The sequence below is a fragment of the Ceratotherium simum genome, chromosome 6, assembly GCF_057802395.1.
Source record: "Ceratotherium simum simum isolate JZ-2026a chromosome 6, ASM5780239v1, whole genome shotgun sequence".
NCBI classification, from domain to species: Eukaryota; Metazoa; Chordata; class Mammalia; order Perissodactyla; family Rhinocerotidae; genus Ceratotherium; species Ceratotherium simum.
In genome coordinates this window covers 83,747,490-83,770,383 of record NC_141905.1, presented here as the reverse complement: position 1 = coordinate 83,770,383, position 22,894 = coordinate 83,747,490, and the positions used below count along the sequence as shown (strand labels likewise).

At 43.5% G+C, this 22,894-nt stretch overlaps 1 protein-coding gene across 5 annotated transcripts in view; it reads left to right on the top strand.

Annotated features, from left to right (window-relative positions):
• The window catches only part of DHX32 (DEAH-box helicase 32 (putative)), a 60,394-nt gene that overhangs the window by 31,370 nt on the left and 6,130 nt on the right, over positions 1 to 22,894 (top strand). For all 5 annotated transcript variants that reach the window (XM_087432839.1, XM_087432835.1, XM_087432836.1 and 2 more), the window contains 5 exons: positions 4,416 to 4,788; positions 10,654 to 10,899; positions 12,469 to 12,568; positions 12,660 to 12,818; positions 22,524 to 22,715. In XM_087432839.1, coding sequence (XP_087288965.1) covers positions 4,416 to 4,788; positions 10,654 to 10,899; positions 12,469 to 12,568; positions 12,660 to 12,818; positions 22,524 to 22,715 — 1,070 coding nt within the window. The remainder of the gene's footprint in view (positions 1 to 4,415; positions 4,789 to 10,653; positions 10,900 to 12,468; positions 12,569 to 12,659; positions 12,819 to 22,523; positions 22,716 to 22,894) is intronic.

Below are 22,894 nucleotides of genomic sequence, written 5' to 3'. Positions count from 1 at the left end.
GTCCCCCAACCAGTGCAGAGTCAGCAGATACTCTGATTTGTCGCTAACAGTGTTTGAGTCACAGCAAAGAGGCCAAAACTACTGAAAAGCACCCTATGATAAAGAAAATAATTCCTGATTTTCCTCCTGCTATTGTGTCCTCTGCAGAGAAGGCGACGTGGCTGTGAAATGAGTGTCTCTGCCACTTACTCACTTGTAGCCTTGCACAAGGCACCTAACCTCTCTGTGCTTACGCTTCCTCGTCCGTAAAATGGGTGATTGATATTCCTGCTCATAGGGTTGTGAGGCCTCACTGGGCTCATGTGTGTGACTGACGTGTGTAAGCACTAGGTACACGTTAGCCGTTATCATTGTAAAGGTAAATCAGAACCAGATTTGTCTTCCTGGAGATGGACGCTGGCCATAATATTTAATAAGCCCAGACTGAATAGCTGCTTAAATGAGAGGATTTAAGGTTGACTACTAATTATGGGAGGGAATGTTCTGTATCTGATACTTTTTTCATTTTCTGTGTAACCCCTTTGTGTCTAATCCTTTAGGCACATGATGAGCACTTAGTAAATCTAATCTTTAAGCCTACTACCATTTTTTGAGGTGCTACATATAACAACTTAGTTCTTTAAACTTTTTTCTGGCCTTTTTTAAAACAGTGGATATCTGAATATTATGTAACTAAAATAGTCTTCCTGAACTAGCTATCAAGATATCTTGTAGAAGTGACACATAGATTTCAAATACTGACCCTCTAGAACACAGATTTTAAAAGATTTACTCAGATTCAATATATATAATTTTAAGTTCAAATTCAATATATTTTATTTTAGAAAATATTAATAAAATTTTTCTATATTTTATTATATTCTTAGCTTTCAGAAATTTAGTCTTAGGAATTTAAAATATAAATTGCATTTCCTGAAACCTTGGCAATATATCTATTTTTTTTACGTAGTTATCAGTAACAGCACTTTTTTAAAGCACTGTGTACACAATCTTATTAACATAAAGGTAAGAAATAAATTTCTGTGTTGTGTAAAAAATTGAAGGTTTGTATAGTAAATTTTAGGGTTAAACTTTACTATTCCCTTAGTATTATATAATCTAGAAGGCCAGGCCTTCTTGTGGAGTCGAGTATTTTTAAATACGTCATCGTCGTCTCCCTTTTTAACTAAGCCTGGATATATTTACATGGCACGCATACCTCCTCCACCTTGCGGGGAGCATTTCGTCCTATAAGACCAGTGCTTAGATGAGTTCTGTGGAGAAGGGAACAGAGATTTAATTTCTAACATTAAGAATAACATCTAGCATAGATTAACTTGTTTTTAGACAAGAGGCAGTAGTAACTTGTATCACTATATCATACTCATTAACCTCAGCAAAATATGTCCTGAAAGCTAGATTTCAGATGCATCTCTGTTTGTATCTTGCACAAAATGTAATACTGTAGTATTCAATACATTTTCTCTTTTAAGTTTGAGAAAAGGAATAATCAGCAATTCATCATTGTTTGTTTGGTAAGACAGAGAGTGAGAATGAGTATGACAAGAAAGGCAGAGAGCAAACGTTTTGAGCTCATGAAGGTGCAAAGGGGAGAACGTGGACTTTATTACCAAAACCATGGAGGCCAAGGAGGCAATCTTTGTAATTTGACGGGAGATGTAATAGATATTCAGGTGTACATCTTGACTCTCCTCCTGGCTTTATGACCCTGGGCAGGGTCCTTAACCTTTCTGAGCCTCAGTTTTCTCATTTATAAATACGGGATAGTAATGTCTGCCTTGAAGACTTATTCTGAAATGAGAAATGTATGCACCAACACAATGCCTGGCACACACTAGGAGCTTAATAAATGTTTGGTCGTTTTTTTTCTTTCTTGAAAGAGGTTGAGCACTGTATCAGGGTCCCCAAGACCACCCCCAGGTTGGATGATTTGCTAGGAGAACTCGTAGGATTCAGCATATAGTTTACTCACAGCTCAGATTGACTGCTGTGAAAGGAGACAAAACAAAATCAGCAGAGGGAAAGGTGCATGGGGTGAAGTCAAGAGGAGACCAGGCGCAAGCTTCCAGTGTGTGTTATCTATAGCATCCAGCAGCCTTTCCCAGTGTGTGTTACCTATAGCATCCAGCAGCCTTTCCCAGTGTGTGTTACATATAGCATCCAGCAGCCTTTCCCAGTGTGTGTTATATATACATCCAGCAGCCTTTCCCAGTGTGTGTTATATATACATCCAGCAGCCTTTCCCAGTGTGTGTTATATATAGCATCCAGCAGCCTTTCCCAGTGTGTGTTATCTATAGCATCCAGCAGCCTTTCCCAGTGTGTGTTATCTATAGCATCCAGCAGCCTTTCCCAGTGTGTGTTATCTATAGCATCCAGCAGCCTTTCCCAGTGTGTGTTATCTATAGCATCCAGCAGCCTTTCCCAGTGTGTGTTACCTATAGCATCCAGCAGCCTTTCCCAGTGTGTGTTATCTATAGCATCCAGCAGCCTTTCCCAGTGTGTGTTACCTATAGCATCCAGCAGCCTTTCCCAGTGTGTATCTATAGCATCCAGCAGCCTTTCCCAGTGTGTGTTATATATACATCCAGCAGCCTTTCCCAGTGTGTGTTATATATAGCATCCAGCAGCCTTTCCCAGTGTGTGTTACCTATAGCATCCAGCAGCCTTTCCCAGTGTGTGTTATCTATAGCATCCAGCAGCCTTTCCCAGTGTGTATCTATAGCATCCAGCAGCCTTTCCCAGTGTGTGTTATATATACATCCAGCAGCCTTTCCCAGTGTGTGTTATATATACATCCAGCAGCCTTTCCCAGTGTGTGTTATATATAGCATCCAGCAGCCTTTCCCAGTGTGTGTTATATGTACATCCAGCAGCCTTTCCCAGTGTGTGTTATATATAGCATCCAGCAGCCTTTCCCAGTGTGTGTTATATATAGCATCCAGCAGCCTTTCCCAGTGTGTGTTATATATACATCCAGCAGCCTTTCCCAGTGGAGTCACACAGGACACGCTTAGTTCCCCCAGCAATGAGTTGTGACAGCCCACATGAAATGTTGTCCCCCAGGGAAACTCATTAGAGACTCTGTGCCCGGGGTATTTATTGGGGGCTGGTCATGTAGGCAGCCTCTGCCTACCGTGTTCCAAAATTCCAGACCCCAGAAGGAAAGCAGGTTAGACCATGTTGTTGGTACAGACGGTAAACACCAGGAGCTACTCTTTATCAGTTCTGGGGATGGTAAGAACCCTCCCAAATCTTGTAAGTTCCCAAATGCCAGCCAGGGGCCAATCTTGCTGCAGGCCTGTCTTAAGAATAGCAGTTTCAGACCTGCCATGCACAAGGACAAATAAACACCTTAAATGGGTAGAAAACTTATAGGATTGGTTTCCTCAAGGAATAGTATAGGTAAATATGAAAATAGTGTCAGAAAGAAGATGTTTACATGTGTGCTGGATGACTAATAGGTATATATCTTTATTCTTTTTAAAAATAAAATCCCAAGAACTACTGGAAAATTCCATTAAAATCACTAGTGACCCCTTCCTTCTCCAGAAATGCTGGCCAGTTTGCATTCTGCCCTCAAATAGGTGGTTACTTTCTAGATGCTTTTATTTGGTTATTGTTTGGGCAGCATCTCAAACTTGTTGACACTAACATCTTCGTGATACTGTGTCCACAATGTGCCACCAACAGAGAGCTAGTAGTGGACTGACTAGCTGGGCCGTGAGCCTGAGCCAGGGTAGTTCTTCTAGTATCCTTTTTTTGAAAAGTGTGTGCTCTGACTCAAAATTCTTCCATTGATGAAAGAGAAGTTTTCCCTGACAAGGGTATTTTGCCATATTACTTTTTTGTTTAAAAAGCTCAGAGCGGGGCTGGCCCGATGGCGTAGCGGTTAAGTGCACGCGCTCCGCTGTGGCGGCCCCCGGGTTGGGGTCCCGGGCGCGCACGGACGCACCGCTTGTCAAGCCATGCTGTGGCGGTGTCCCATATAAAGTGGAGGAAGGTGGGCACGGATGTTGGCCCGGGACCAGGCTTCCTCGGCAAAAAGAGGAGGATTGGCAGATGTTAGCTCAGGGCCGATCTTCCTCAAGAAAAAAAGAAAGCTCAGAGCAAATATTAAATGTAGCTCTTGTTAATATCTGTAATAACATTTAGGGCAGACGTCTGTAACCTCAGGTCAGCAGTGGTCTTTAGGGGGTCTGTGAACGTACACAAACTGTGTTTAAAATTTATGTGCATTTTTCTGTTTTGAAGGTCTCTAGATTTTATCAACTTAAAGGAATCCTGGCCCGGATAAAGATTTAGAACTCCTGATTTAGAGAAAAGGATATAGGAAAGGCATTTTTGTTGTTGTTAGGATGTTTTTTGTATGATTTGTCATAAGAATATTCTAACTTTAATGTTTTTTCTTTGTAGGTATTGTACTGATGATATGTTGCAGAGAGAAATGATGTCCAATCCTTTTTTGGGTAGTTATGGGGTCATCATCTTAGATGATATACATGAAAGAAGCATTGCAACTGATGTGTTACTTGGACTTCTAAAAGATGTTTTACTAGCAAGACCAGAGCTGAAGCTCATAATTAACTCCTCACCTCACCTGATCAGCAAACTCAGTTCTTATTATGGAAACGTGCCTCTCATAGAAGTGAAAAATAAACACCCTGTGGACGTTGTGTACCTTAGTGGGGCTCAGAAGGAGTCTTTTGAGTCTATTTTACGCCTTATCTTTGAAATTCACCACTCTGGTGAGAAGGGTGACATTGTAGTCTTTCTGGCCTGTGAACAAGTAAGTAAGTAATATTCTAACGTAACAGAGTAATAAGGTTACTTATTGGGAACCTTTCAACGTTGTTGGGAAGCTTTTAATAACTAACATACAGGTTTCAGTTTGCTAATTAACTGTTTAAATATTTAGTTCCAACATACCTGATTTTTTTATACTTTAGAAGAAAGGTAGAGAGGGTAAATAAAACCTGTGCTGAAAGGAGAACAAGGAAGTGTTTCTAAATCACATGCTGTTCTGAAAACAAAGAAGTGGGGTGCGGCATTTCGAGGGGATATAGAAATGATCTCCAGAGCTAACTTCCTTCCACCAGACTCGGGCTGGATCTTGGGCCACCCCAACTGCAGAGTGGAGCTGCTCGTGCTTGCTGTGGGTTGTCTCAGTGGAGAAGATACACACTGACTTGTATCACACTCGCTGCCTCCTTATGACCAGAGCATTTGCTGGAGACGAGGAATATAACCTAAGTACTTGGCACAGAGTTAAGACACAAAGTGTTCCCACAGGTGTTCCTACAGGAATCAGTGGAGTATTATGCAGAAAAATATGATTTATAGCACACCCAGAGGGCTGTCTCCCTGCACTGAGGCTCCTGCGATTGGAAATGTACCACTGAGTGTCTGTTACTGCTTTTTTCCAGTTGCGGTGCCATTTGGGGTTGCTTTTTCTTTTTTTTTTTTTTGAGGAAGATTCACCCTGAGCTAACATCCGCTGCCAGTCTTCCTCTGTTTTGTATATGAGCTGCCACCACAGCATGGCCACTGATAGGCAAGTGGTGTAGGTCTGCACCCAGGAATGGAACCCAGGCCACCAAACTTAACCACTAGGCCACTGGGGCTAGCCCAGGGTTGCATTGTTTTTTTGTGTGTGTGAGGAAGACCAGCCCTGAGCTAACATCCGATGCCAATCCTCCTCTTTTTGCTGAGGAAGACTGGCCTTGGGCTAACATCCGTGCCCATCTTCCTCTACTTTATGTGGGATGCTGCCACAGCATGGCTTGACAAGTGGTGTGTTGGTGCACGCCCAGGATCTGAACCTGCAAACCCCGGGCCGCCGCAGCGGAGCACACGCACTTAACCGCTGGCACCACTGGGCCGGCCCCCAGGGTTGCATTTTTTTATTGCAGCTGTGCTGGCCCTACTTCTCTCTCCACTACTCTGTTGGCTGAATCTGAAAGCCTCCAGAATCACAAGAATTAGACCTTTCTTCTTAGAGACTAATTTCCTGCCCTTTTTTTCCTACCATCATCTCACTCAGACAGTAAAAACACTCTTTTTTAGACCGTGATCCAAATATGTGGTGATTCCAGTGATTAAACAGAAACCAGAAGAAAATTGTTTGGTGTTGGCTGAGCCGCCAGGTGAACAAAGATGAGCATCTCAGCTCTGCCAGGGCCTTCTCCTGAGTCTTCATGTGCTCTCATAAGTACTGTCAGAAGCATTCTGCTTGGAGCCGGCCCCGTGGCGTAGCGGTTAAGTGTGCACACTCCGCTGCTGGCAGCCCGGGTTTGGATTCTGGGCGCGCACCGATGCACTGCCTGTCAGGCCACGCTGTGGCGGCGTCCCATATAAAGTGGAGGAAGATGGGCACGGATGTTAGCCCAGGGCCAGCCTTCCTCAGCAAACAGAGGAGGATTGGCAGATGTTAGCTCAGGGCTGATCTTCCTCACCAAAAAAAAAAAAGCAGCAGCATTCTGCTTCATACTCAAGGCATAAAGGATGACTGATCCTTAGCTTTGGGAACTTAAGAGAATTGTTTCACAACTTGGATTTTATCTGTTTCTGTAAAAAAAGTAATTTGGATTCTCATCCATGATAACTACAGCATATTAACTCTTCGTGTATAGATTATACAGTTTCTTGAATAGTAAATCTACCTGTTACAGTGATTTATTCTATTACTGTTCTTTAATCCTGCATGATTCAAGATCTTCAAGAAAGTCCTGAGGAAAGTAATAAAACGATTAAGAAGACAGGAGAAGGATTTATGAAAACAGTCAGAGGTTCTCAGTGATACTTAGTGAAGCCTTAGGAAGGAAAGGATAGCAAAATTAGAAGTTAAACATTTGAAACTTAGAATGGCCAGATGAAAAAGAAGACATACATTTCTGGGGAAAAAAAGTATATAAGTAAGACTCATAGGAAGAATCATCTTTCAAGTCAGAGTAAGGAAAAGTTCCAAAATGGATTTTTGAAAAATAAAGCTCACAACAGAATTGGAGTAGAGGGTGGTCTTGGAGTATTTGATTTTTATAGGTTTAATGTAAGCTATAATTAATGGCATAGTGACTTTTGAATTGTCAGACTATAGAGGATGCATTTTTATCTAGGCTGGTAGTAGAAACTGTAAAAGTCCCCAGGGCTTAGAAAGGTATATAATCTTCCTCAGAGTCGGACAGAAAGACATTTTCTATTAAGAAACCATCAGTCTTGCAGAGTCTTAAAATCTGAGAATGAGGATGCACCGTTTCTGCAGGTGCTGCTGCTATGACCCAGGCCAGCCCTGGAGTCTCTGAACGATGAGGCTCATCGTTCAGAGGCTCACAGCTCACTGCCAGGTGGCTTGGCAGCACTTCTGCTGGCTTCAGGGTACCTTCTCTGGGAACCGGTTTTTATTGCCTCACAATTCAGCCCCAGTTTCCACAGGTGTTCATTTCCCCGTCTACCACCTAACACGCTGAAAACAGTTCAGTATCCTGATAGACTTTTCTCTTTTCTTTTTTACTGTGTATGTCAGGATTACCATTAAAATATTCCTCTCCTCTGGTCTTGGAATTTGTCTTTTGGAGAAATTTGTCTTGCTCTGAAATCCATGTTAATAGCCGTTGATCATTTTTTCACCCATGTTTTTGAAGCTTTCTGGATTTCTATATAAAACTTTAAAATCTGCCATAGCAATTAAATATCATATAGAAACAGACCCAAGCAAACAAAAGTGTACTAATTGTCATTTTTTATTTTAAGAAATATATTTTAAATTGCAGAAATATTCTCAAGTATTTTGGTTTATTGAGCATTAGAAGCCTCATGTTTTCTCTAACCGCTGGCTTAGCACCTCAGCTGCTGTGAATTAACCCCCATAGGTCATGTGCTGCCTTGTGTCCTGGTACTTAATTGAGACTTGGAGACTTGGATGTTTACAAGGTGTTGTTCCTTATCACTTAACTGTTTTTTAACCTGAAAAAAAAAAAAAGTGAAATAAATTAAATAGAAAATGTAAGTTAAGATTTATGGTAATATCTAGCCATATTATCGTGCAACTTGAAGCTGTCACAAAGAAGCTGTCGTTAAGTTGAAAGTTTTTCTGGGAAATGTTCTTTCTAGTTGTGAGCCTTTCATTCTGAGGGACTAGATCTGTTCCTTCAGTCCGTGTTGCTGTGTTTTCCATAGCTTCGCAGACAATTATAGGAAAGTCCCACATATGTCAATGCACTGTACATTGAATAAGAAGGAAATGAAAACAAAGGGTTTGAAGCACCAGAGGCATATTTTAAGCGTTTTTTCTCCAAATTCTGAAGATTATGGCCCCAAAGCCCTATATCCGCTGGGCTCAAGGAGTCTAAACTAGATACAATATCTGTTTCTATTTTGCTCTGCTTTTCTGCTTTTTTCCTTCTGAATATTTCTTTTATTCTTTTTATTTCCCATTTGGAACAAAATTCAGCATTAGAACCCACCTACAACTAAAAAGTTTTAGCAATTAAAAGCAAAAAAATGTGTGGCCCAAATTACTTTTAAAACAGTATTCTAAGAGAATAAGAATAACTACTTCAGTGCAATTTAAAGGTTTATGTTGATTGGAAATTGCTCATGACTGGGCTACTGGAATCGAGTGTCCTTCCCAGCTCCAGGTTCTCTCTGAGGTGAGGGAGCACCGTGGAAGCTTGCTCGCGGTAGTCATCCGGGAGCAGTGGGCGTGTGTCCTTGGAAGGCTGGGCAGCAGCCAGGTGCAGGGAAACACAGCTTAAGTACTTCTCTCTTCCTTGAATTTTCTAAGCTATCTTCACATAAAATGATGAAGTGATCAGAATATAAAAACAGAGAAATAGTTTTGTTCTGGTTATTCCAATTGGCACGTTTTTGTTATTTATGATCAAAAGTCATGCTCTTTGCTTGGTAAAAAAAAAATCTGCCCCAAGTAAACCAACTGTGTGCAAAAAAGGGAAGTATGAGCTGCTCTTCTCAAAAAAGAGAAGGTACCAGGTAACTGCCTGTGTGGACCCCATGGGGCGGCCTCTACCCTGCTCCGTGGGGCTTCCTAGCAGCTCAGGGATGCTTTCAGCCAGCTCACCCCAGGTCTACAGACCTGTGTGCCTTGCCATTTTTCTAGGTAGATCTGTCCTCTTGCAAAACCCTTGAGTTAGTTCAGTGCCATTCCACAAATGGTGTGGAAAAGAAGGAGAAGTGAGCTGCAGCAATGGGAAAGGGAGTCAGTCTTAAAACCATAACAGTCATGGGAAGTCATCTTTTTTTTTTTTTTTAATGTTAGGAAGATCAGCCCTGAGCTAACATCGATGCTAATCCTCCTCTTTTTGCTGAGGAAGACCGGCTCTGAGCTAACATCTATTGCCAATTCTCCTCCTTTTTTCCCCCCCCCCACAAAGCCCCAGTAGATAGTTGTATGTCATAGTTGCACATCCTTCCAGTTGCTGTATGTGGGATGCGGCCTCAGCATGGCTGGAGAAGCAGTGCATCGGTGTGCGCCCGGGATCCGAACCCGGGCCGCCAGTAGCGGAGCACACGCACTTAACCTCTAAGCCACGGGGCCAGCCCTAAAGTCATCTTTTTTACTTAGATTTTTAGTGAAATCTAGTGTATCTAATGAAATGGGGCTTCTTCCATTTGGTAGTTTTTCAGTTGGGCCCTTAAGAAGGCAGAAATTTTGGAAACAAAAAGGTGTAAGAATTACAGTAAGTGACATCTTTTTTATATGAGGTCCTAAAAAACTAGTTGTGATTTGAGAAATAACAAAATACTATCTAAAACGCCTTGGCTTTTGTGCATTTTATACCCATATACTTACTTTTGTGTAGTTCTAGGGCAAATAATTTACTTTTTTTTCAATGTATTTGACAGTGAAACATTTTTAAAGATTTTATTTATTTATTTTTCCCCAAAGCCCCAGTACATAGTTGTCTGTCATAGCTGCACATCCTTCTAGTTGCTGTATGTGGGACGCGGCCTCAGCATGGCTGGAGGAGTGGTGCCTCGGTGCGCACCCGGGATCCGAACCCGGGCCACCGGCAGCGGAGCGCACGCACTTAACCACTAAGCCACGGGGCCGGCCCAACAGTGAAACATTTTTAAAGGTTATTTCTAAATGCCTGAATCATGCAAAGATGTAAATAGCAGTGAATATTTCCTGCCTACTTCATGCATTTCTGCTATTTTAAAGTGCTAATGGGTCAAGATAATTTTCAGAATGGCGCGGTTAGAGACCCTGATTGTGGAATGTATTTGTATGCAGTCATGCGCCACATAACGACATTTCAGTCGTATACGATGGTGGTCCCATAAGATTAGTACCATATAGCCTAGGTGTGTACTAGGCTATAACATCTAGGTTTGTGTGAGTACACTTCATGATGTTTGCACACCAACGAAATCACCTGAGGACGCATTTCTCAGAATGTATCTGTCAAATGACGCATGACTGTAAATTATTAACTTCCCCAAAGAAATCTCATCCCGTTCTATCTTCTTTTCGTATTTAATGACACACACAGACAACAACACAGGTATTTGTTTCCCTGCATACATTTTGCAGCTTTTGCCTATAGTTTTATTTAATTCAGACTTCTTTTTTAAAGTAGTGTAGTTGTTTGTAATGCACTTTATTCTCATGAATGATGTTATTTTTTTACTTTAGGATATTGAAAAAGCCTATGAAATCGTCTGTCAAGAAGGATCTAACTTAAACCCAGATCTTGGAGAGCTGGTGGTTGTTCCTTTGTATCCAAAAGAGAAATGTGCATTGTTCAAACCACCTGAGGAAATGGAAAAAAGATGCCAAGTTTATCAAAGAAGAGTGGTGTTAACTGCCAGCTCTGGAGAATCTTTGATCTGGAGCAACACAGTCAAATTTGTTATTGATGTAGGTGTGGAAAGAAGAAAGGTAATTATTATCAAGTGGATTCAATAGACTGATGATAATTGTTGAGAATCAGTTTCTTGGGTTCCTACTACTTTATTGACCAGAAAGTGAGGATGAGCTCTCTGATCTGGGGTTCTCCATGTTTGGTCATGTGTGCAAAGAAGAACTCTTGCAGCCAGTAGCATGTTGGTGGTCTAGAAACAAATTAAACTGATTGAGGTAAATTGAGAGGAAAAAGTTTTGAGGACAGACACAACTATAAAAGCATAAAGGTGGGTGGTTTTCCTTGTCAGTGTTTTCCTTTAGCTAAGGTACTAGCAAAATAAATTAGTTGACTCCTAAACTAATCTTTTCTTCTGATGGTCTCTTGGGTATTTTTGGTGGCCCCTTTATCAAAGTAATTAGCATCTTCCCCCAGATAGTTTACTAGAAATTAGTTTCAAGTACACTGACTTTAATTTTAGCAAATGTTGGCTTTATAGTTGACATAAAATTCCATCTTAAATTTTTAAAAATGTTATTTTTTATCACTATCTTTAAATTAAAAATTAGGAAAAATGGCTGGGGCCGGCCCGGTGGCGCAAGTGGTTAGGTGCGCACGTTCCGCTGCGGCGGCCTGGGGTTCGCCGGTTCGGATCCCGGGTGCGCACCAACGCACCGCTTGTTAAGCCATGCTGTGGCGGCGTCCCATATAAAGTAGAGGAAGATGGGCATGGATGTTAGCCCAGGGCCAGTCTTCCTCAGCAAAAAAAAGAGGAGGATTGGCATTGGATGTTAGCTCAGGGCTGGTCCTCCTCACAAAAAAAAAAAAAATTAGGAAAAATGGAAATAGAATATTTCAAACTCTCAAAGACACTGGGACTTCGGAAATCATAGCATTTAAACTGAAAAGAACCTACCCCAGTATTGTTCCATTTACCATTATTAGATGTTGTGTAGCTCTTATCCCTCCAGGAAACCATGGGTCTCCTAAGTAGGTATCCTTGTCTTACTGTGACAGAGCAATTCCAACCATTGTGAAGGTTCCCTTGGAACCAGTTTGGGTTGGTCTTAGTGAATTAGTCCACCATTCAGAGAACCCAGGGCTTTTACTTACTCCCTTAAACTACCTGTAAGAAAAATCACTGTCAGTGCCATATGCAGTTTTTGTGTTAGCTGATATGGCTGGAAAGGCTCAGTATGTCGTAAAGGTGAGACCACTGAGATCACAGTCAATTTGAACAGAACCTTGAAGCAACAGCCCTGTCAGATGATAATCCTTTCTCCATGTGGCATCTGAGAATCTGTCATTCTTCACCAGTTTAGTGCTTTGAGAAGTGACGGCACTAGTATTTCAGCAGATGATACAGAGGCCCTGTATTTATTGAAGCTACAATGAAAGCAGACAACCTTTGAATCCATTTATCAAAGCACTTGCAGTTTCCATCTCAAGGCAAGTGAAACAGGAGTAAACATTGTACAAAGGAAATGAGTCTGAGGTAAAGCATTTCGTGAAGTAAAGTGCTGCAAACAGCACCGTCACTTCAGGTCCAGCGAGCCTGCTAAATCTTGAGTGATCTGATGCTGAAGATGCTGTCTTTCCGTTTAAAGGTGTACAACCCTAGAATCAGAGCCAACTCACTTGTCACGCAGCCCATCAGCCAGAGCCAAGCAGAGACACGCAAGCAGATTCTCGCTTCATCTTCTTCAGGTAGCACTACGGACACAGTAACAAACTGGTGTCAATTCCTGTGTGAAAGCAACACAGAGATATTAAAGCCATTTTCTTTGGTTTCTTCTAGGAAAACTTTTCTGTCTGTACTCTGAAGAATTTGCCTCCAAAGACATGCGGCCATTTAAGCCAGCAGAAATGCAGGAAGCCAACCTAACCAGCATGGTGCTTTTTATGAAGAGAATAGACATCGCGGGTTTGGGCCACTGTGACTTCATGAATAGACCAGGTAGCTTTGTGCTCGCGTGTCAGCAGGGTGTGGGGGCTGAGACTTAGCTTCTTCCCTCTCGCCCATCCTCAGTCCAAAGAGCAATTGGCACTTGGCAGTGCAGGCAAGCGGGGGGGTTTGGTTTGCACCGAAGCATTTTCCCCATTAGAGGTAAACATTCTCTAAAGTAATTGAAAAAAACAACAACCTCTAAGAAAATATCTGTTCTGACACTGGGAAGTTGTCTGCCATTGGACACTGGAGCACAGGAAGCCTGGGCCTCGGAAATCAGGAGGGATGGTGGAATATGGAAGCATAAGGCTGAGGGCAGTGGAGGGCAAGGGCGGAATTCTGGCAGCATTGAGTTTCTTGGTGGGGACCTTTGTAAGCAAACGGTCCTTCCTCAGAAATGCTACTGCCACCGGGGAAAATCCATTAGGAGTTCATTCCTTTGTAATTTAGGTCAAACTTTTATGTGAAAGGGTAAAGGTTTTAAGCTTAGGCATGAGCTGTTACAATTACAGTCTGAACATCTTTCCCTAGGGGAGTAGCTCCTCTAATGAGTACACCGAGAAAAGCCCTCTATCATATAGGAGGTGCTGGCTTTCTCCCCTCGAGAATCATAACTCGTTGGGACCTTTGCTTCTCCAGCAACCAGCTGCTCAATTGAAAACCACCAGAAGGCTGAATAAAAGGCTAAGGAAATGCAAGGGCAGCGGCTTCTCCCTGTGTGACAGGGCTGCCAGAGCCGCAGGGCAAAGGGATGCCACCTGCTCGGGAAAGGAGCCAAAACTTGTTCTTCCCAGCCCCCTGGTTTCTTCAGCTCTGGCTCTGGCATCAGGGAGGTGCTGTTGGCTGTTTAGTGTACAATGTCGACAACCAGCTGGTGAGGAAAGGTTGAAAGCAGCAAATGCTCTTCCTACTCCTGTCCATTTAAATAGCTGCCTGTCCTCTCCAGAATAACAAGAACAATAACATTTATATGGTCTTTACTGACGTAGTAAGTCATTTAATACTGCACCAACCCTCTGAGGTCAATGCTATGATTTTCTCCAATTTACAGATGAGGAAACTGAGTGAGAGAAAAATTAGGTAACATACACAAAGAGAGAAGGTGAACAGTATGTTTGCAGAGTCATATTAACCACTCTGCTGTCGTGTCTCCTTAAAACAGACCAAGCCCCATTGGCTTAAACATCTTTCCTAGTGGTCAGTGCCCTCTTTTCCTTAGAAAAGTCCTTTGGTGGTTCTCACTCCCCCCACAGACACCCTGTCCCCCCAGAGCCAGCACAGAGGGAGTCAGATGCTCCTTGCTGAGCGCAGTCTCCAGGGGTCTAGGAGCACATGTCTGCACAGGGAGGAATGCAGCTCACTGGATTCTACCCATCGGCCCACTGCTGCTCAAGGACCTAAGCCCAGTCACCGCTCTCAGCAGCAGTGCCCTTCACACTGCCCGAATCTGGGCCCTGTCTACCTGTGAACTGCTGCCGTGTGCTCAGACCTGCAGCTCGCCTTCAGGGAAACTACGTGGGTGTTCAAGGCCTCATATGAAGGTTCCTGATTTAAAGGGCAAGTTCTGATTGCCCTTCAGTTGATATTTTAGTCTTCACTTGTATTTTAATAAGAAGAACTTCCTTAACTTATTCTACACTTCAGGCCAGCGGTTGAAATTTTCAGTATGTTTATCAAAGAGGGTGAATGACCGTCTATCGATCTGGGTGTTACGTATCAAATGTGCACGAGAGAGAGCGGTCAGCCAAAAGACCTTGTAAGCAGAGAGTATACTTAAATGGAAACTGTATAATTTCTACTTTTTTGTATTGCTTTTTCTCAGCTCCTGTATCTTTCAGTCATTTTGTGCAATGGTGGTGCCAATAGAATTTACAAACACTTGAGAAATATAGGTTATTTTAGAATTACTCTTTCTTAAATATTTCTTTAAACGACCGGTAGAATCTGGAGTAAGTTAAGTAAGAGGAGGGTCTCCTAAGATGCTAACCTTTGAAATAAAAAGGTGGAAAGGAAAATAGACTGGAGACAGTCCAAGAATTCCACTGTGGAAGGCCCTAAGGAACAGCGTTGCCTGCCGCTCTGGGGTGCCACAGGAGCATCGTGTGCAGTGTCCTCACCTGGAGGTCACATCCACTGCTTGCAGGTGGATGGTGCTCTTCCCCAGTGCTGGGCCCTTCCCGGAACCTCCTGGCAGTCATACATTGAAACTCTCCCAGTAAACACTTTGAAAAATCAGTTGCTTTCATGAACCCTTTGGAATCTTAAATTTTCAACAAAGACTTTACCTAAAGGAGCAGTGGAATCTCTAAGAGGGAAAAGGGACCAGATGAGCTCCTTATCTCTTCTAAAACAGGTCATCTCCTTCCTCTGTAGCCATCTCCTCCAATTGGAGCTATCTGTTCCTGCACAAAAAGGGTTGCAGTCTACTCTTCTGCAAAAATGTACAGTGCCCCACCCCATTTGCTGCCTACAGTGCTAAATCTTCATGAAAATATATGATGCCCCTGGAAGCCACAGTAAACTAGAGGGGGGTTTGGAGTCCTGGGGGAGGCTGTTCTTGGGCAGGAGACTCTGGCTTCCCCGAGGGCTTAGGGTGTCAAGATCTCAGAGCACAGTGTGAATTGGGAAGTTCTTCTCCAGAATAAGAGGAGGAGGCGGGGGAAGCATGGAGGCAGAGCTCAGAGGCACGCAGGAATGAGAAGCCTAAATAGAATGTAAGGAAAGAAGACCTTGGCATTTAGGTTCCCGGAAAAATTAGCACATCGCCTGGATACCAGCCGAGCAGTCCAATCCTAATGCCTGACTCTGAGGATGTTAGCCAGCTTTGCTTGGCTCATAGTTTCGCCACCCAAGAAAAGGCTCATTAGGCCTGGCCCCTTCCTGACTAGCTTAACTAATGAATATATTTGTGATAAATATACCTTCTAAAAAGGAGTTGCTCTGAGGAAAGAGTCACAGAGTGTGATGTAAAGTTGTAAAATGTATGTGGCAAGCTTAGATTGAATGCATTTTTCTTAGACTTTGTCTACAAGACAAGACTCTTCAGAAATTGTGGGAGTGATAAGAAGTGTGGCAAGTTAGAAAGGGACAGGATGGGGACATGGGGGAGTGGGTCATATGGTCCAAACTGGCTAGGAGATCCTGGAGGCAATGTTCCTTTAGCCATGATCCCTTAACTTTTGAATCAAAGCGACCCTTCTCTTGGCTTTTTCTTCTGGTCCTCAAAGAAGAAGGAATCTGGAAGGTGAGGAGAAGGAATCTAGCATCTGTTTCTCCCCGGTGAGCTTGAGCTTCAGATGGCTTGGCTTTTGTTATAGGCTGGTCAGCCAGGTGAATTGCTCCAGAGACCTCTCAGAGACCATCCTCTGAAGAAACATGCTTCATTTTTGAAAATTGTTCTTCCAGTCCCACTGCTCATCTCCTAAGCCTAAGAATCACTGTGGATTCCCTCAGTATTTGCAGGATGGTAGATGATTGGTGGACTAGCCATGAAGGGAGAAGAAAAGCAGGCTTGGTAATGTCAAAGATTTTATAAAGCAAACAGCAAACCATAGCAGCGCAAGAGAACTCCTGTGCTCTCTGAGTGGTCACCCTCTCTGCTGCTTACTGCATGAGGCTTAGAGCTGATAACCAACTGGAAGACAAAAGGGTTAGTTAGGGCAATGATTCAGTTTTGTCTCTTGACAATACGCACAAAACTATTTTCTGCTGTGCTTGGGGAAAATATAACTGTGGGTTAACTCTGACTCATCGTTTTGGGAGCAAAAAAAGGACAATGCTTGCAGCTGCTGCATTTAATTCAACTTATAATTGAAATACGCAAATGCAGCAAACCTGTTACCCTTTTCAGGCTTCATGAACCATGTGAAAATGAATTTGGCATAACCAGGCTACAGGCTATTAATTGAATTCCCTTGGTATAGATCTCTTTAAAGCAACATCAGTTAGTTTTTCCTTCCCTGGTGCTGAGGGTTGGCTTCCATCATGGGAAGCTCAGGACCAGCTGACCACTTCATGAAGGCAGGTGGTCTTAGGTGTCTTTTCCCTGGATAGGCAGCAGAACCTAGGCAGAATTTTGGAGACAAACTAGCCAAAACATACAAGACCACACCAGATGTCATCTTTGTATTTGGACTCAGGACTCATTTTGGTGGTGGCCAGATGACTGGCTTTGGTATCATCTATGAAAAATGAACTCAAACACAGACTTGCCAGACATGGCATGCAGGACGAGACAAAGATCTCAAGAAGAAGAAGGAATGCAGGGACAGAATAAAGCAGGGGGCTGCAGAGGCCAGTGTTGGTGCTGGCAAAGAGAGGGATTCAAGATTCCTCGTGGCTTGATCTGTAGTGATGGTGCACGTATTTCAATGCATCAGGATCTTCTGGAATTCTACTTGCCGCACTAAAAGCCTGGTTTGTGAGTATACTAGGGAAGTGCATGTGCTTGTTTATAAATCACTGGGAACTTGGGATTTTGCTTTGGAGTTTACAGAAGGGTCTTAAAATGTTACAGTCTGTACTAAGAGGAGAATGGGGGGCGGGCTGCGGGCTTTGCGTTCACATTGTGGCCCTCACAAATAGCTGCAGATCCTTCCATCTGCGGCAGGGTTTATGCTGCTGGTCAACCCCCAGGCAGCCCCAAGAGATTAGCAAATAGTCTACCACCACCCTGGCAGGAGGCCCCAGTCTAGGTTTTTAAATTAATAAGGGTTACACGATTGTCTAAAGGCCACACAAAGTCTATTGCTATATTCAGATGGTGGGGGTAGGATGTGAAAAAGAGGCACAAATATGCTAAAGCAATTCATAAACCAGTTTGGGAGGATCTGAGAGGATCTTGGAAGTAACAAAGTAATTTTACAGAAAGTGAAAATGAAATCTGGGAGAGATTTTTTTTTTTTTTTAAAGATTTTTATTTATTCATTTTTTTCCCCCCAAAGCCCCAGTAGATAGTTGTATGTCATAGGTTCACATCCTTCTAGTTGCTGTACGTGGGACTCGGCCTCGGGTTGGTCGGAGAAGTGGTGCCTTGCGGCGTGCCCGGGATCCGAACCCGGGCCGCCAGCATCAGAGCGCGCGCACTTAACCGCTAAGCCACGGAGCCGGCCCTGGGAGAGATTTTAAAAGGCACAGGATGGAAGCACTTTCAGCTGTTGATACCTATTAGGCTCTTCGTGGGTCCAGTGTCCGTGTGACTTACTATTCAGGCCAGGGGGTTTGAGAGGGAAGAGGATGCTGTTCATAATTAAGTTGGGGTGAGAGATGGAAACGGCCACCCCTGCCAAACCAGGGCAGAGGGTCACCCGTACTTAGGGAACTGCAGCAGAAAGCTCAGGCTCCTGAGCAGGCTGCCGGGGCTCCAGTCCCGGCCCCCTTGTTCACAACTGTGCCATCGTCAGCACTTATGTCGCCCTCCAGTGCCTGTTTCTTCCTCTGAATGTGAGTATAATCAAAGTAATTGGTTCACAGAGTTGTTGGGATAAATTAGTTAATATTTGTAGGCCCTTAGGAAAGTGACTGGCGCATGGTAAATACTGTAGCGTCGTCATCTGTGTAGCTCCCCGCTGAGCTCTGAGACAGAAGGCTCGTAGGCCCTGAGCTGCAGAAGATCCTACAAAGGGCTGTTTCAGTGGGGTGAGAAACAGTTACTGATCCACAGGCGTTGGGAGGCAGCACCAGATGACCTCTGAGAAGCCATGGTCGATCCCAGCAGAGCACTGGACTTGGAGCCGGAGGACACGAGTCCAGCAGCAGCTGTGCTCACAGCACGCTGGTTAGAACAGACGCTACAGGCGAAAAGGCCTGCATTGAAATCCTCGTTTTACAGCCGAGGAAACGGGCTGGTCAGCCCTGTGGCTTTGGCAAGTCACTTACCATTTTCTCATCTGTAACATGAGGATCGAGTGTTTGCCCTCCTGTATCATGGAGGTTGTTAAGAGGTTCAGTGAGATTATTTATGCAGAAGTGCTGTGTACACTGTAAAGGGGTAGGAGTTAGGCAAATGCCACGTTTTATGAGCATGTGTTCATGAAATTAAGTGAAACAGAGGCCTTTCCTTCCTATCTTCTTCAGAATTAAACTCGTAATCCTATTCCCTAAAAGTCTCAAGACTTTTCAGAGTCTGCGCCATCAAACCAGAACCATCTCTTGATTCTTCAGTTTCTCTCCCTCTGTGGACTCTTTACTTCGATGTACACAACGCCGGAGTCCCAATCCTAAAGCCAGTCGGGCCTAGAAGCTTCATTTTCTCCTTTAGTCCTCTCAAGCTGTTACTGTTTGTCTGCCTGCCTAGGTAAAGATGTATAGAATTAATGTGTGAACCTGGCACACAATAAGCACTGTGTGAGTGTAGCTATTCTTGTTCTTTCCTAGGCCAGCTCTGTCCTTTTCTAAGTTCTGCTGGCACTTTGGATACACTTTTTCTTTGTTACAGAATTTATGATGTATATGTATTAGAATTCTTCTGGATGCAAGTGCCAGTAATGCAACTCAAACCAGCATAAGCAAAAGTGAATTATGATAGGGAAATCGGGGGGGCTCCGATGAAGTCCAAGAGGAGCATGTGGTTGTGCCTCAGGAACACCTGAAAATAGAGGCTTGAACAGCATTGGCACTCCGTTTCTGGTTTCTTGGTCTTCTCTCTCTCCTGCTGAGCGCCTGAGTAGGTGTCCCCATAAAGGGGAGGGGAGCCACCTGTGATTCCTACTATTTGATGTCTTAGATTTTGGCATACCTTTCAATACCATAGGCAACATGCCATGTGAGGCAGTTGGTTCTGGAAATGGCACAGCAGAGCCTTGGACTCCTCACCTGACCTGTGCTCCTGCTCAGAATCAGCACTGAGTCAGCCCCTTGCTTTGGCTAGTGGACTTGAACCCCTGTTACAGATTAATGACCTCTTTGTGACCAGCCTTTCTGCTGATGCTGTGGAAGGAAAACACAGATACAATACTGAAGCCTGGCATTTGGGGTTCCATGGAACAGTAAAGAAATACTGTGATAATAGCCCTTCAGGTTACTTTGAATGATAGCAGTGGGGAAGGAGTGTGACCTTGCAGTGAGCTATTCTGCAGGGAGTGCGGCTGCTGTTGCCAATAATCCTTAATAAAAATGATGTTTTGTTCATATTGAAATTGCCCTCAGAATAAAGCAGTCTGATTCTGCACTGCTGTAAAGAAGATCCTCGCACTAAAACGTTTATGTTCCATTTGTTAGCATTATTTACCATGTTACACTTAAACAGCACTGCCATAAAGAACCCTCATCTAAACCCTTCTGCTTTTTAGCTAAGACAATTTTATGGGCCACGTTGGGGAGATGTTTTAAGATGTAGAATGTAGTATTAGCGAATCCCAGTCAGTGATTTGTTATTGTTCCTGCACCTGTGTAATCCGCATTCATTAACTTGTTCTTTCTAACATGATAAAACCCCAAGAACATCCTCTTTTTTGGTGTTAGGACTGGGAGCAGAATCATGAAGTTATTTCTGTTAGTAATCCTGTGTGCAGCCAGCTCAACTCCAGGGCATAAAAATGAGAAGGAATAGGTGACCTTTGGGGACAGAGGCTGGCTGTCAAGCCAGGTGCTTATAGGGACACTTGCCAAAGATCCTGTAACTTATAATGCAGTGGCTTTGCTGATTTATAGAAATTGGTTTCTAAATGGCTTTTACTAATTAAGTTTGTGCTCCCAACCCCCTCCTGCTCTGTTTAATCTGAGAGGCTTGTTTCTGTTGCTGCGTCCTGTGCCTTCTCCAGCAGGTCAGCTGCTACTCCTCATTTCATGGATCACTGATGGAACTCGCAGGCTATTTTTTCTAAACAGCCTACCTGTTTCCTTCTGGGAACTGTGGCTTTTCAAGGTCTCATCTTTGCCTCAGGGTCTCCAAGCATGAACCAGGAGTCCACCGGTGCTCCGTGCCAGCACCCAGGTGGGACTGCGGGGTCAGAACCCAGGGACAGGGATCTCCTGGGGGGTCCTGCTCTTCTCAGTTTTAAATCTTGATGAGAGAAGTCAAAAACAATAGGGAAGTTAAACTTCTCTTCTCCCAGGTGGGGATTAAAGCTGTGCCTCGGTCTTCCAGCAGCATCTGGGTTCTCTGCAGGGTTGCTCTGGGCTGCTTTGTACAGCCCCTCTGCCCTGACGCTTGCTTTTCCCAGAAACACATCGTTGGCTTGCAACTCACGTGTCCAAGGTTGAGCCATGCCTGGTGCTTGCTCTGCTCTTCTCAGGGAGCGCGAGATACCGTGAACTGCACCGCAGCGCCAGGGAGTTATTTCTCAACCCACAGTCGTGGTTTCTCCCCATGTTTTCATTGGGTCTTGATAGGAATGGGGGCATTTTATCAAATCTGAGTTTGTGACTGGCTTTTGAGTTACACAGTTTGCCTGAAATTTTGACAAATAGCTTAGTTGTCAAAGTTTGGACAGCAAATAAGTAAATTTTTACTGTTTGTTACTTTGAACTCCCAGATGCAAATAGGGTAAATTGCTTCTTAGGTCCCCATAGTCTTCATCTTCCACCCACCACACACATGTTGGAATTGAGACAAATGAAACCAATTCAGTAGCTCTCATAGATCCTTCCGTTTCTTCTGTAGGATAATACAGCAGCTTTATACTAGATGATTTACTTCTTTGTGTGGCCTTCATTGCTATACCATGTAGCAGACGGGGGAAAAACACATTTATTTTAATATAACCTTCTGCTTGGGCAAGGAGAATACTTTGCTTTGAATAAATGGATTATCTTTTTTGGTGGACGTTAAGCATATATAATAAACACCACACCATTATTGATGTTATATAAACTTAAAAGAGAAGTAAAGGGATGGAGAAAATCAGCCTTCTATCCTTATTTGCCCTGGCAAATAGCTCTTTTAACATCCTTGTCAGCTGTCTCTGTCATCTGAGGTATGGGTCAGTTTTGATAGAGTAATTTTTCTCTTTGTTATGGGATTGTATTTTCCTGCCTCATAATTTTTTAGTGAATGCTAAACACTGTACGTTTTACTGTGTTGGGTATTGGGTTTTGTATTCCTATAAATATTCTTGAGCTTTGTCCTGAGATGCAGTGTGATCCTTTCAGGTCTTGTTTTAGGATTGGTTAGATGGCACTGGAGCAGTGTGCATCTGGGGCTTAGGCCCTGTGTTTCCTACCCAGAGAGCCATGAATCATGGGGTTTTCCAGTCTGGCTGGTGGAAACAGGCAGAATCCTAGATCCCATGTGAACACCAGGCTCTGTTCCTTCTCATCCTTTGAATGGTTCTTTCTCTGGCCTGGCGTAGTTTCTTACATGTGCTCTGCTGACTGGCGAGGAGGACTTTGGTAGATGTCCCAAGTCTTCTCTCTGTCCAGCTCTCTCCTCTCAGGTACTCCGACCTGCAAGCTCTGGCCACCTTAGTCTCCCTGGACCCTCAGCACCATCTTCATAACTCAGGGAGTCTGGCAGCCTTCACCTGGGTTCCCCGCCCTGCACCACAGCCTGGAAGCTTTCAGGGCAGTAAGCTGGGCAATCCTAGGGCTCGCCTCATTAGTGTCCAGCTCTCAGGAATCACGGTCCTTCACTGCCTGATGCTCGTTGTCTTGCCAACTGTTCTTTCATGTATTTTGTTCATTGTTTGGTTGTTTCATGCGGGAGGGAAATTCTAGTAGCTGTTACTCCATCTTGGTTGTATGAGACTTTCTGATTATTAATTTCTTCTTTCCTAGCACCGGAAAGTTTGATGCAGGCTTTGGAAGACTTAGATTATCTGGCAGCCCTGGACAATGATGGAAATCTGTCTGAATTTGGAATCATCATGTCTGAGTTCCCTCTTGATCCACAGCTCTCCAAGTCTATCTTAGCATCCTGTGAATTTGACTGTGTAGATGAAATGCTGACAGTCGCTGCCATGGTAACAGGTATTCCTTAAGGAATTTGAATTGTGTTTGTATTTGTGTTGTGAATCTGCGCCAGGTGTAGATTTAAATGAGAGCTGTTTGAAATGATAATGAAATGTTTTAATAATTAAAAAGGTAGAAAATTATAAGAATTATCTTAATATGAAAAAATCAAAATCAAAAGCCAGTGAATTTCTTAA